The sequence below is a fragment of the Chrysemys picta genome, chromosome 11, assembly GCF_011386835.1.
Source record: "Chrysemys picta bellii isolate R12L10 chromosome 11, ASM1138683v2, whole genome shotgun sequence".
Classification (NCBI taxonomy): Eukaryota; Metazoa; Chordata; order Testudines; family Emydidae; genus Chrysemys; species Chrysemys picta.
Window position 1 is genome coordinate 13,305,531 of NC_088801.1, and position 13,723 is coordinate 13,319,253.

The 13,723-nt window shown below is 43.9% G+C and overlaps 1 protein-coding gene across 1 annotated transcript in view; it reads left to right on the forward strand.

The window, feature by feature from the left end:
- LOC101930851 (TGF-beta receptor type-2-like) overlaps positions 1 to 13,723 on the forward strand; it is a 53,787-nt gene that overhangs the window by 38,039 nt on the left and 2,025 nt on the right. Inside the window, exons 3-6 of the mRNA XM_005279831.4 lie at positions 2,679 to 2,881; positions 7,877 to 8,691; positions 9,702 to 9,843; positions 12,229 to 12,356. Coding sequence (XP_005279888.1) covers positions 2,679 to 2,881; positions 7,877 to 8,691; positions 9,702 to 9,843; positions 12,229 to 12,356 — 1,288 coding nt within the window. The remainder of the gene's footprint in view (positions 1 to 2,678; positions 2,882 to 7,876; positions 8,692 to 9,701; positions 9,844 to 12,228; positions 12,357 to 13,723) is intronic.

A 13,723-nucleotide genomic window follows, 5' to 3' on the forward strand; every position in this document is an offset into this window, starting at 1 on the left:
TAAAAAAAAAAAAAAAAAAAAAGCAGGATTTATTTTGCACCCAAGGTTACACAGTGCTTAAGAGGAGTAGATTTAAAATAGCAAAGAGACCCACTCGCATATTGCCTTACCTAAGCTTAACCTTTCTATCTGTAGCTTCACCCAGTCTGGCTTATTCCCCATCTCAGAGTTGGGAGAAACAACCCACTCTGCTTGCAGCTCTCTCCCTGTCTCTGAATGGCTCAGTTACACAGTCAGCCTTTTCACTAATGCATGCTGGCCAGCCTCTTGCAATCCCTACCTGTTCTAGGTTCAGGAAACTTTTTGAGTTCCCTTTGATCTCAGGCTTAGACTTGAGAAGAGTAAAACTTCTTAGCCTGGATGGAGCCAGCCATTGTTACCTTAACTTCTATGTTCTGCTGCCATTAATGGCACAGCCATTGATACCTTAAGTCGGGGTGGCCAACCTGTGGCTCCGGAGCCACACGCGACTCTTCAGAAGTTAATATGCGGCTCCTTGTATAGGCACTGCTCAATCCCTGGCTCTGCCCCCACTCCATCCCTTTCCACCCCCTCCCCTGTGCCTGCTATGCCCTTGCTCCTTCCCCTTATCCCCAGGAGCGCCGCCAGCTTTTTTGCCGCCCTAGGCGGCAGAAGGTCCCGCCCCCAACAGAGGTGGCAGAAGGTCCCGCCCCTGAAATACAGCCGACAACCGGAACGGCCGAAGATCCAGCCGCCGCAGTCGCCGCCCCCCAAACGTTAGCACCCTAGGCGACCGCCTAGGTCACCTAATGGGTTGCGCCGGCCCTGCTCCTCCCCCCCAAGCCTCCTGCACACCACGAAGCAGCAGATCAGGAGGTGTGGGGAGGGAGGAGGTGGGGCTGACCAGCGGTGCTGCTGGTGGGCGGGAGACACTGGGAGCTGATGGGGGGCTGATGACGTATTACTGTGGCTCTTTGGCAATGTACATTGGTAAATTCTGGCTCCTTCTCAGGCTCAGGTTGGCCACCCCTGCCTTAAGTCCTTTGAAGCTGTGTATGTGAGGCTGACTTTACCTCTATCATTGTTTTACCTTTCCTGCTAAGCTCTGTATCAGCCTCCTTTGATTTAGCTCTATGCAGTCAAGCAAGCTGTAGTACAAAACTGAACTGGGAAACAGTGTCACACAATATTCGTAAGAGATAATACAGACATTTCCCCAGCTTTTCACACATGGGGCAGCTACAAAGAGTTGGGCACCAAGCATTTCATTCCAGCAGACCTGGTTTGGAAGTAGGATCATGTAACAATAAGTGTCGATCTCATTATAGTCACCAGAAGATATTTGACCACATCAAATAATGCCACACTACCCATGAAATCTGGGCTAGTGAAAAGCTCCCTGTCAGGAACAATGTGCTGGAACAATACGTTACGTTACAAGTAGGGCTGTCAAACGATTAAAAAAAATTAATCACAATTAATCACACTGTTAAACAATAATGGAATATCATTTATTTAAATATTTTTGGATGTTTTCTACATTTTGAAATACACCTCTACCCAGATATAACACGACCCGAAATAACACAAATTTGGATATAACACGGTAAAGCAGTACTCCGGGGGAGGAGGGCTGCGCACTTCAGCGGATCAAAGCAAGTTTGATATAACGCAGTTTCACCTATAACGCGGTAAGATTTTTTGGCTCCCGAGGACAGCGTTATATCCGGGTAGAGGTGTATATTGATTTCAATTACAACGTGTACAGTGCTCACGTTATATTTATTTTTGATTACAAATATTTGCACTGTAAAAAACAAAATAGTATATTTCAATTCACCTAATACAAGTACCGTAGTGCAATATCTTTATAATGAAAGTTGAACTTACAAATGTAGACTTATGTACAAAAAATAAATGCATTCAAAAAAACAAAACAATATAAAACTTTAGAACCTACAAGTCCACTCAATCCTACTTCAGCCAATTGCTCAAAGAAGTTTGGTTACAATTTGCATGTCTTGTTTACAATGTCACCTGAAAGTGAGAACAGCTTCATTCTTTGACCCATATCCTGCTATTAATCTCTATTGTAAATTTCCCATTGACTCATAAGAAAAGTGTTACTTTTTTTCCAATGTCTTTCTACACCAGTGGTTTTCAACCAGGCATACACATACCCCTGGGGGTAATACAGAGGTCTTCCAAGGGGTACATCAACTCATCTAGATATTTGTCTAATTTTACAACAAGCTACATAAAAAGCACTAGCGAAGTCAGCACAAACTAAAATTTCATATGACATCTTGTTTATACTGCTCTATATATTATACAGTCACATGTAAGTACAATATTTATATTCCAATTGATTTATTTTACAATGATATGGTAAAATTGAGACAGTCAGCAATTTCTCAGTAATAATGTACTGTGACACTTTTGTATTTTCAGGTCTGATTTTGTAAGTGAGTAGTTTAAGTGAAGTGAAACTTGGGGGTACACAAGACAAATCAGACTCCTGAAAGGGGTACAGTAGACTGGAAAGGTTGAGAGCTACTGCTCTACACTATATCCATTGCAAACAATCCATACACCACATGGTATCAAACTAACAAGCAGCCCAGGTTTGAGATGCTTTTATCATACAGGGCTATTGTATATTTTTTGGATGCAGAGATTTTGGCCTGATGCATTGTTGATTCCTTGCATATTTTCAGGAAGCAAGACAATGACAGCATTAAGATCAGCACTCTGTGCCACAACCCACAGCTCCCAGTAGAAAATGTAATGGTTCCAAATTACAACACCTCACGGTGCATCATGACCCATCAGTCTAGTGAGGAAGGAATATTTTACATCTGTGGTTGTGTGGATGAACAGGAATGCAACGATAAACTCATATTTGAAAACCACACCAATGGTGAGTATTTTATTATTATTATTATTATTTCAATGATGGCATGTCACTTTAAAGATGCACAATTCCCATTGGAAACTGCAGCCCTCAGCACTTCTGAAAACCAGATTAATAGTTATTAAGGCCAGAGGGGACCATTAGATCTTCTACCCTGACCTCCTGAATGTCACAGGCTATAAAGTTTCACTTGCACTTGACTAAAATAGATCTTCCAGAAAGGCATTCAGTCTTGATCTGAAGACATCAAGAGATGGAGAATCCACCATTGGCCTGTGATTCCTGTGGCACAAGGGGCTCAGATTAGAAACTGAAAGTCTGAGGCACCCACACTTAGTCAACACTTCTGAAAATTTTAGCTCCAATAAATCATGACATTCTAGAGCAAGTCCTACCCAGAAACACTCATGAAACCCCACTGATGTCAGGGTGTGTCTTCACTTCAAAAAAGGTAGTTTTTTTTAACCACAGGATAACTAACATGTGTGACTTATCTCTTTCTAAAATCCTAGCGGAGACAAGACATTGTAGTTTTTACTGTAAGGTAACTAGGGGAAGTCAACACTAGACCCCTGACTACAGTTCACCTCACCCAATGTACTTCCTGGTACAACTATAGAGCCTAGGATTTCAGATCGCTCACACACATTAGTTCACCTTTTGGGAGCAAAGCCTCAGAGGAATTGCCGAGGTGTAAAGGAGAGCAGGAAAAAAAAGTTACTAACCTTTCATAACTGTTGTTCTTCGAGATGTATTGCATATGTCCACTCCACTCAGCGTCCCTGGGCTCCGTGCACAGTTGCGGGACATTTTTTTCCTCAGTGGTACCTGTGGGGGCAGCTCAAACACATTCTGCTACCGTGTGATGATGGGGATGGTATAAAGGGCCCAGCTGAGCCTTGACCCCCTCAGTTCTTCTTTCTGGAAACTCCAGTGCGGAGGGGCGTGGGGGTGTGTGTGTGTCATGGAATGGGCATGTGCAACACATTTCGCAGAACAATTATGAAAGGTTAGTAACCGTTGTTGCTTCTTCAAGTGATTGCGCGTGTGCATTCCATTCTTGGTGACTGCCAAGCAGTTAAATAGGTAGAGGAATCAGAGTTCATGGTCACACAGACTGCAATACAGCTCAACCAAATTTGGCATCATCTCTTGAATACTGAATGACGGCGCAATGGGAGGAGAAAGTGTGCACAGATGACCAGGCTGCTGCTTTGCCAACGTCCAGGATACAGATCTGCACTAGGAATGCTGTTGAGGATGTTTGGTATCTTGCAGAGTGGGCAGTCAGCTTGTCTGGAGGAGAGACTCCTGGCCAGATCATAATACATGTGGATACGAGAAGTTATCCAAAATTAAATTCTCTGTGTGGAGATTGAAAGACCTTTCAATTCTGTCCACTATTGCCACGAACAGTTCGGTGGGATGCCAAAATGGTTTGGTCCTGACTACGTAGAATGCCAGTGCTTGTCTTACGCCCAATGTATATACCTGTTGCTCCTTCTGTCGTAAGTGCAGGACGCTGCACTTGTCCTTGTTGAACCTCATCTGATTTCTTTTGGCCCAATCCTCCAATCTGTCTAGGTCCCTCTGGATCCTATTCCTACCCTCCAGCGTATCTACCTCTCCCCCCAGCTTAGTGTCATCTGTGAACTTGCTGAGGGTTCAAATCCATCCCATCATCCAGATCATTAATGAAGATGTTGAACAAAACCAGCCCCAGGACAGACCCGTGGGGCACTCCGCTTGATACCGGCTGCCAACTAGACATCAAGCCGTTGATCACTACCCGTTGAGCCCGACAATCTAGCCAGCTTTCTATCCACAGTATAGTCCATTCATCCAATCCATACTTTTTTAACTTGCTGGTGAGAATACTGTGGGAGACCATATCAAAAGCTTTAATAAAAATCAAGATAGCTCACGTCCACTGCTTTCCCCATATCCACAGAGCCAGTTAGCTCATCACAGAAGGCAATCAGGTTGGTCATAGAAGACAATCAGGTAATCGCTCTTCTGCTTTTATTCATTATCTGAACCACCTTGCCAATGACAATTTTGCAAGACCCAGACTTGATGCATGCCCTTATAAATGGTTTATAACTTCTTATATTATTTTAAAAGATTGTTTGCATTTTGTTTTGTTTTTTAAAACTTTAACCTTAAATATCAGAGACAAAATCTGATTGAAGACAAATGATTAAGAAGGAAATGACTAAAGCAGACAAGCATTTTTCCAAAGCAATTTTCCATTTATTTACAGTCTTAGACCCAGCCTTCATTAAGGAAATCTGGGACTTCCAATGTTGACACTGCACTGGTGTAGAAGAAAATTTGCAGTGGAATGATTTACTCTGGTAATTCGCTGGGACTAAGCTATACAAATGCAACGCATCTACATTAGAGCTCATCAGTGATCTCATTACATGTGCAGATGTGTCATTTCCTCTCCTCCCCTCCTCCAAGCCATGCTTGATAACCCCAGCCTAGGAAGCAAGGCACTGGTGGTGGAAATGGAAATGATGCATTCAGAAGATGCCATTTCTTGTTAAATATTGAGTTGGCGTCTCAAAGGTTGTGCTGATGGAGCTTGGCCTAGGAGTTCGAATTCACATCTGACAGGGACTGAATTAAATGGCCAGTAACGCACTGCAGTATTTGGTTTTCAACGTGCTGCCTTTGTTTTCAGAAAAAGCAGAAAAGATCTAACGTTTAATGGCCCCACTCATATCTGGGGATTTTGCAGCATGGAGGAACCTCATCGTTAAGTAATTGGTAAAAGTTACGCTCACAGCTCTATTTGTTAGCAGGATTCATGCATGTAATTCCCTAAAAAAAACAACCTGAAAATTCTTTACTCTCACTCTGTTGAACTTCAGCTTTTCAAAGAGGTGATCATATCCATTGGGTAAATCCTTTAGAGCAGTGGGTGATACCCATGTCTAGTACTTTCCAAAATAAACATATTCCTGGGTTCGTTACTGATTTATAGCCATTTGGGTTGATCTTGTGGTTTGAACTTGATGCCTATTTTAGAAATACTTTCACAGCTTTGCAGAAATTAGCTGCAGCAGATTTTTTTTGGAATTTGCCAAGTAAAACAGCAAAGCGGTCTGTTTTTCCAGAACCCGAATTATAAACTGTACACACGGAGGTCAAACAGCAGGGGATTTTGCTCAAGGAATGTGTCTTATACTCCTTCCCCTCAGTTATTGTATTTGGCAGAAAAATATCTGAGTAAGATTTTACTTGAATATCTCTACTGAAGTCAGCATTTTTACTCTAGGAATTGCAAACATCAAAGGATCAGCGAATTATATGTTGTGTGAGTGTCTTCTTCAAGTAACCTGAAGGCTGATAGGGATTTTTTTTTAAACATTCTTGGCCAATATTTGGGTGAAAAGTGTTTAACAAAAATGTGAAAAACAAAAACAAAAACTTAAAGTTTTCTATGGGCAGTCAGGCCCTCAGTTACATGAATCTCAAGTTATAGTTATTCACACTAGCAGTAATGCAAGAAACTCTCGCTCTCCATTATCATTCTGATTCAAATATCTTTGCTCATTCTGAGTAGTACCCTGCTACAAGCGTAGATTCACCAAATTCAATAGGAATACTGTGGAGTAAGGTACTCCTCAGTTAATACCGGCAGAATTTAGACTGCATCTAATGCACTGACAGAAGAGTCTGGTTCTCCATTCCACCTTAATCCACAGCTTTATCTCCATTAACAATTTAATTATACCAACACCATCTGTTAGTCTTAAAAGTGCCACAGGACTCTCTGTTGCATTATACCAACAGTGATTTTTGACTGTTTTGCAAAGGGCTTCTGTTTATGAACCAGATCCCCAGATCCAAACTATCCCAATCTTTGAGGTGTTCAAAATGCCAATCCAAAACTTTCCATCTTTATTTCATCATTGGCTTTCAGATCACTGGAAGGTTTGTGCACGTAGTTTATAAGAAATCAGTTTTAATAGCTCCAAGATGTTGAGGAACTAATACACACATAGGTGATATGCACATTGCTACTCTGAAAAAAGGATGTAGGTGGACCAACCAAGATTTCCTGACATGACCTCAGTGGGAATGCTGCATATCATGGCCACTTGGGACTTCACGGGGACAGCAGGGATAGAACCAACATTCTTCTCTTGGTTAGTGGAACAGTAGAAATATGCTGTTCTTTGTGTACAAATAGTCACAGGTTGAATCCCACCTCGTCTGTTATAGAGAAGATGAATGTTCTCATACCTTGAAATTTAGTGAGCAAGCGTGGCCTAGTAGATAGAACACTGGACTGGGACCCAGGTGCCCTGAGTGCTATTCCTGGGGCTACCACTGGCCTGCTGGTTGACTTTGTCACTTCACCTCTCTGTACCTCAGTTTCCCAAGCTGGAGATAACAATACTCACCTTCTTTGTAAAGTGCTTTGAGGTCTACTGATGAAAAGTGCTATACAAGAATTCAACATTACCATCATCTTGCAAGAAACCTCTACCATTTGAGCTACGACACCATAGGTACTGAACTAGGGGTGCTGCTGCACCGCCTGGCTTGAAGTGGTTTCCATTATATACAGGGTTTACAGCTTGGTTCAATGGCTCTCAGCACCCCCACGATGCACATTGTTCCAGCACCCCTGTAAGACAGAATTTGCTAGCTTACAAGACCTCTGGCTGACAGTTGAGCAGTTCTGATTCCATCCAGTAGAGGGCAGTGGGGCACATACACTCACTAAAGTAGTGCGCTAAAATACTAATTTTTGGAACCCTCACCATGTTGCACAAGCTAAATGTAAGGCCTAACACTAGCTGACAGGGTCACTTTAATAATCAGAGACAGGAGAATTCTTACCCTCAGAGTTACGGGCAGTGCATGTTATGTCCTTGGCAATACTTAGTTAACTAGCTCCCATTTTTCTCCCCAGGCACTACCAAAACTAGCCGTTGCAGGTATTTTATAGCAGCACGTTCTTATTCATTTTCCTTTCTACAGGATACTCCATGCTGCAGAGCAAAGAGGTCATTCCTGTAGCAGCAATAAGCCTGCTCCCCCCTCTGCTCGTGGCTGTCATGATCACGGTGATATTTTACCTCTGCCGCACTCAGAAGCAGAAAAAGAGAGCCAAGGACTGGGGCCAGAAGCACCCACAGCATCAGGCTTTGCCCGAACCAGGAAAAGCTGCTGAGGACGATGAGAAATTATCTGTGATGACAGACGACAATCACTCCAGCATGATCTTCACCTGCGCCAACAGCATCAACCATAACACCGAGCTGTTGCCAATTGACCTGGATGAGATAGTGGGGAAAGGCCAGTTTGCCGAGGTCTGGAGGGCCAAGCTGAACCACACCACTTCAGGGCAATACGAGACAGTAGCTGTTAAGATTTTCCCGTGCGAGGAATATTCCTCATGGAAAAATGAAAGCCAGATCTTTACAGAGGCCAGCCTCAAGCATGAGAGTGTCCTTCAATTCCTTACAGCAGAGGACAGGGGGGCTGGGCCTCGGAAGGAATACTGGCTCATCACTGCCTACCATAGAAGGGGCAACCTGAAGGACTATCTGTCCCGACACATTCTGAGCTGGATAGACTTACAAAAAATGGCCGGCTCCCTGGTGAACGGCGTGGCCCACCTGCACAGTGACTACACTGCCTGTGGCAGGCCAAAGATCCCAATCGCTCACCGGGATATCAAAAGCACCAACATCCTGGTGAAGAGCAAGTGGGAGTGCGTGATTTGTGATTTTGGCATTGCTCTAAAGCTAGACCCTTCCTTAACAGCGGATGACTTTGCTAACAGCGGGCAGGTGAGTGAAGCCAAAGCTGAGTTATTGACTTAACTTTACAGACATTCTTGGCGTCACTTAACAATACATCCCAAGTATGTCGTAAGCTGAAAACCACATGCTGCCAAATGCAAGAAGGCCATGGTGGAAATGAGAAGGGGTGTGTGGGGAGAGGGGGAAGTCTGAGAACTTTATGAATTTGCTCACATGCCACTTAGATTTAAAGCTGAAATCTAACAAACTAGAGTTGCCCATCTGATAAATGTGCTCAGTATTGGACTGGGATGTGCTTAGGCACACCTGCAAACCATGACGCTATCTTTAAAATTAGACACAAACCCAGGACAGTCACTGATCTATTTCAGGCCTAAGGAGAGAGTTTAGACATTTCAGTGCATAGTAATGTTTAATGTTGACGATAAAGCAAATAAACGATCTACTGTAGCTTTTCTAAAAGAGCTGGTGCAGGAGTCTACACGGGGGGGGGGGGGGGAAATCGATCTAAGATACGCAACTACAGCTACGAGAATAGCATAGCTGAAGTCGATGTATCTTAGATTGACTTAGAATCACTCACTTCGTGTTCTCGCGGCGCGGGATCGACGGCCACCGCTCCCCCGTCGACTCCGCTTCTGCTTCTCGCCATGGTGGAGTTCCGGAGTCGACGGCAGAGCGATCGGGGATCGATCACTACCCACCAATCTGGCAGGTAGTGTAGACATGGAGTGAGACTCAGATACCATGGCGATGGGGCCCTCCTGCAGAGTCATTAGGCAGACAGTGCGTGGTCATTGAACTCCCTGTGGCTGCTCATAATGAAGCTGAACAGGAGGAAAGGAAGATGGGAAACCATCTTACATACTCCTAGTGCTTGGCAGTTGGTGTTAATTTGCTCCTGAGCAAGAACAATCAGGCCATGAAGATATTTCAGTATTTTCCACCTACTCACCTCCGTTGTAACGTGGCAGGTACTTACCATGCTGCAGCTGCTTGCAGATATATTTGCTAATCTCTGTTCTTTTTTTGGCTAGGTTGGCACTGCCAGGTACATGGCTCCTGAGGTTCTAGAGTCTAGAGTGAATCTGGAAGACCTGGAGTCTTTCAAACAAATGGACGTCTACTCCATGGCCTTGGTTTTATGGGAAATGGCCTCTAGGTGTGAGGTTGTAGGAGGTAGGAAAACTGCAAGGTAGTCCCATGTACACCCTTCCTTCTAGAACCAAAGGCCGTCCTTGCTAGCCCCTGCATTTTTGTAAATTAACCACCCTTAGACGCAACAGTTTTCATGCTCTCTTCCCACCAAGCAACAATCAGTCCATTACATCTTCCATTGATACAGTCCCTGCTGCTCATCTCACATACAGCTCAGTCTTGGATGCTCAGCAGCTCCTGAGGGGTGCCGAGCACCAATGGAAGTTAGATTCTCCAGCACCTGGTAGGATCAGGCCTGCAATCTGCTAAGCATTCCCTGCTTGCTACATGCCTGCTGCAGAATGGTCTTCTGGCGTAGGTTCTCAGAAGCCATGATGGTGTGCAAGATAAACAAATACAGATGGAGAAAAGAGCAGGATCTCCACCTTGGTTCTCCATTTTTGGAGGCTGTTGTCCATGGTGATGGAATACTACAAAGGGGAGAGAATAGGAACAAGAGAAAAAAAATGGGTCTAAAAAGAGCTCATGGGTGAATCCTAGCCCCACTGAAATCAATGGGAGTTTCCCTAATTGACTTCAGTGGAGCCAGGATTTTATCCCACACCTCCGAGCAGGCCCTTAGCCAGCCAAGTAAACATACCTGCATGCACAGAGTGGAGCCCCGCAGGGGCACATTCCTGGTGCTTCTCCCAGTTTCTAAAAATGCCATGATTTAGACTAGAGACTGATGGGATCCTAGGGGCTCTCACCCACCAAAAATTCAAAGCACCCAGTGAAGACTTATTCATTTCAGAAGGCAGATTATAGGCATGTGAGTGCACACAGTAAGCTGGCGTGGGAATTAACTTGCCTATAGTGAGCTAGTTATGTTCTATGAAAATAATCAACAAACATGTATCAAAGCCACCAGGCCCTGAATATACACATTTCCCATCAGCCAGGCACCTAAAAACATTGCAAAAAATATATAAAGAACCAAAGCAGGCTTCCCGTCCCTTTAGATAATACCATGAAGTTCATCTACCTCCCATCCACAAGCAGTTCACAAGCTCTGGCATCCTACCCAGTCATGCCCCCATAACATTCAACCAGTGTCTATTTCATTGTAATGTCCTGGCACTAACCTTTCTGTGCAACAATTTACTATGATTCCTAAGTTTTCTCCTCTTCCTTCTCTGCCTGCCCCTTTCCTTCACGCTTTCAGCTTTCTCCAGTTTTCCTTATGATTAACTCCCCCCCCCCCCACCTCCATCCAAATCTCCCCATTTGCCTCAGCCCTCTCTCCATGCCATCCATCCCCCCACCTTCCTGCATTCTCTGAGCAATCCTGCTCTGCTGGCCTCCTTTTATGCCCCCACAATTCACTCCAGTCCCCTTTCCCATGCCCTGCCCTGCCACCAGGGGACGGAATGGTTCCTGGAACAGAGGAGACTCACACATTGAGAGGACCATTGCTAGGATCTGGGATGGGGGAAAGCAATGGAGCTCTGCTTTCAGCAATCCCCACACAAACCAAGGGGGTAGCAAGAAATGCCATTCTTTGCCATGAACGCTGCCAGAGAGCCCTCCCCTCTGCTACACCAGAGAGCGAAAGAGGAAAAGGTTCACAAGGCTCACATAAAAGGAAAGATGTGCCTGACTTGCAATTGCTGTGGCATCTAGAAACCTCACTCCATTCACCTTTTTAACTTGATACACACGGATATAAAAGCACCTCAAAAATCTGAAAATTAAAGGCTAGAGAGAGTCACTGTATATTAGACCCTTCCTGACAAAAGCTTAGTTGGCACGAAGAATTTTGCACCATATCCTGAAGGGTGAGGATCTCAACTCCCCCATGCCACAAGAGGGAGCTATTTCCACAGCTCTGGGGTCTACATCGGGAACACTTCCCAGTCTCCTGCTCTCAAGAGGGCACATGTCCAGACTGCGGGTGGGTCTCAGATCCCAAAGTCACTTTCTAAAAACATTTACAGAACCTATAATGAAATAGTGCCGTCACAAGGAGGCCAAAAGCAAAAAATCCTTTCCAACGGAAAGATTCTGAGATGTTTAAAAATGTTTTTTTTATTAAGAATCAGTGTTTCCTCCCCCTGCCTTTTCATTTGCAACTCCACTGATGTTATGTACAGCGGGGGCTGCCCTCATGTTTTTGCACATTTAAATTCAGTGGGGGAAGGGGTCATTTTAAGTTAGTGATGAGCCTGAACCAAAACCCTGCTCCCTAACACTCCTGACCTTTTGAGGACATTAAGCTCTGCATCCAAACTTTGTGGTTCTAGACCTGTCTACAAAAATCATACTCTTTCTAGTTCAATGCCATGGATAGCAGCCAGATCAGCAAACACACGCGTACCACCAAACCATGAAAGACATCCGGTAATGCTGCTTTGATTTATCACCTAGAGGTAAAAAGTTATGAGCTACCTTTTGGGTCGAAAGTCCAGGAGCAACCCTGTGTGGATACCATGAGAGACATTGTGCTGCACGGCAGAGGGCGCCCAGAGATACCCTGCAACTGGCTAGTGCATCAGGTAAATAGTAAATCAAAGAAAAGACTATAGCAACCCAAGACATCTATTCATTGTCCAGATTTGCAATGGACATGATTATCCTTGAATGACAGTATCAATACATCTATGATCCAAATCACCTGAATCACAAAGACACTGGACAAAGTATGTGTGTGTGTGTGTGTGTGTGTTCGTAATTGCCTAGGTGACTTAGGAGCTCCTAAATCATGTAAGCACTTTTGAAAAATCCCACCCCTACTGCAACTTAGCTCATTTGAGAGATAGACTCGATGTTAGGAGCCAAAACCTGTAGCTTAGAGCAAGTCACCTGCACACACTGTGCAATTGCTCACTTAATTCACAGGGTATTGGTTTCGGTTTCCTAAATGGAGGTCCTCTAAACTCACAAAGAGTTTTCAAGATGGCCACACACACAACACTTGTAGAATAAAATCTGAGTCCTCCATTTGCTACATTTTGCATGAGCCTCTCAGTAACAAAACACTATTTGTATAAACGCTCGTAGGAATTGAAAGAACCAGGCTGTAAACAGTGTCAAAATGAATCTGTGGTTTCTAGCTGGAAGAAAGTTTGCGAGCACATTTTTGGCAATGTTCACTCAGCTGTTATAACTTGCATTTGAAGGCAGTTATTAGCCCTCAAATCTCACAACTATGTTCTTTAAATTTTTGAACATAGGCTTCAGATCTGCACCCTACCCGCTTTTAGGTAAAATTTGGAACTGCAGATAAAATGTGCACCTACTTGAGGCTATGCCAAGCTAGATTTCAAAGGCCAAGCTCTACCTCGACTGATTTTAATTAAGCTGAAAAAGTGTTGTGTTTCTGATCATGATCCTTATCTTCCCCTGGCACATTAGAGTTAGTTCTCCTAAAATGCAGTGTGCGACAGCCATCTGCTGGGAGGAAAATAGAACATGTGTTTATTCATTCTACAACTAGTTCCCACTCCAAAGGTCCTTACTACTTAAAGGTACATTATCCGTTTGATACTGAAAGACTGGCACAAATTACTCATTTTAATGGGAGTTACACACAACCCTCCCATGAAGAAAAAGTGAGAACGGACTCTAAGTTCAATGCACTGCTCAAAATGCCAGATCCATTTGTCCTCACCGTTTTAGGCTGAGATTGTCAAAGGCATCTACGTGCGTTAGTCACCCAGATCTGGTGCCTAACTCCCTTAGACTGTTGGAAATTCTAACTTTAACGTAAAGCTGTTAAAACAACCAGAGACACATTTACTACTCTATATTATAAATATGGCATGACTCAAATGTAAAATCAGGTTGAATTTAAAAAAAAAAAATCTAGTTGTGCCATTAGAAAAGCAAGAAGAAACTTTTTTCAACTTGCTTCTTGTCATCT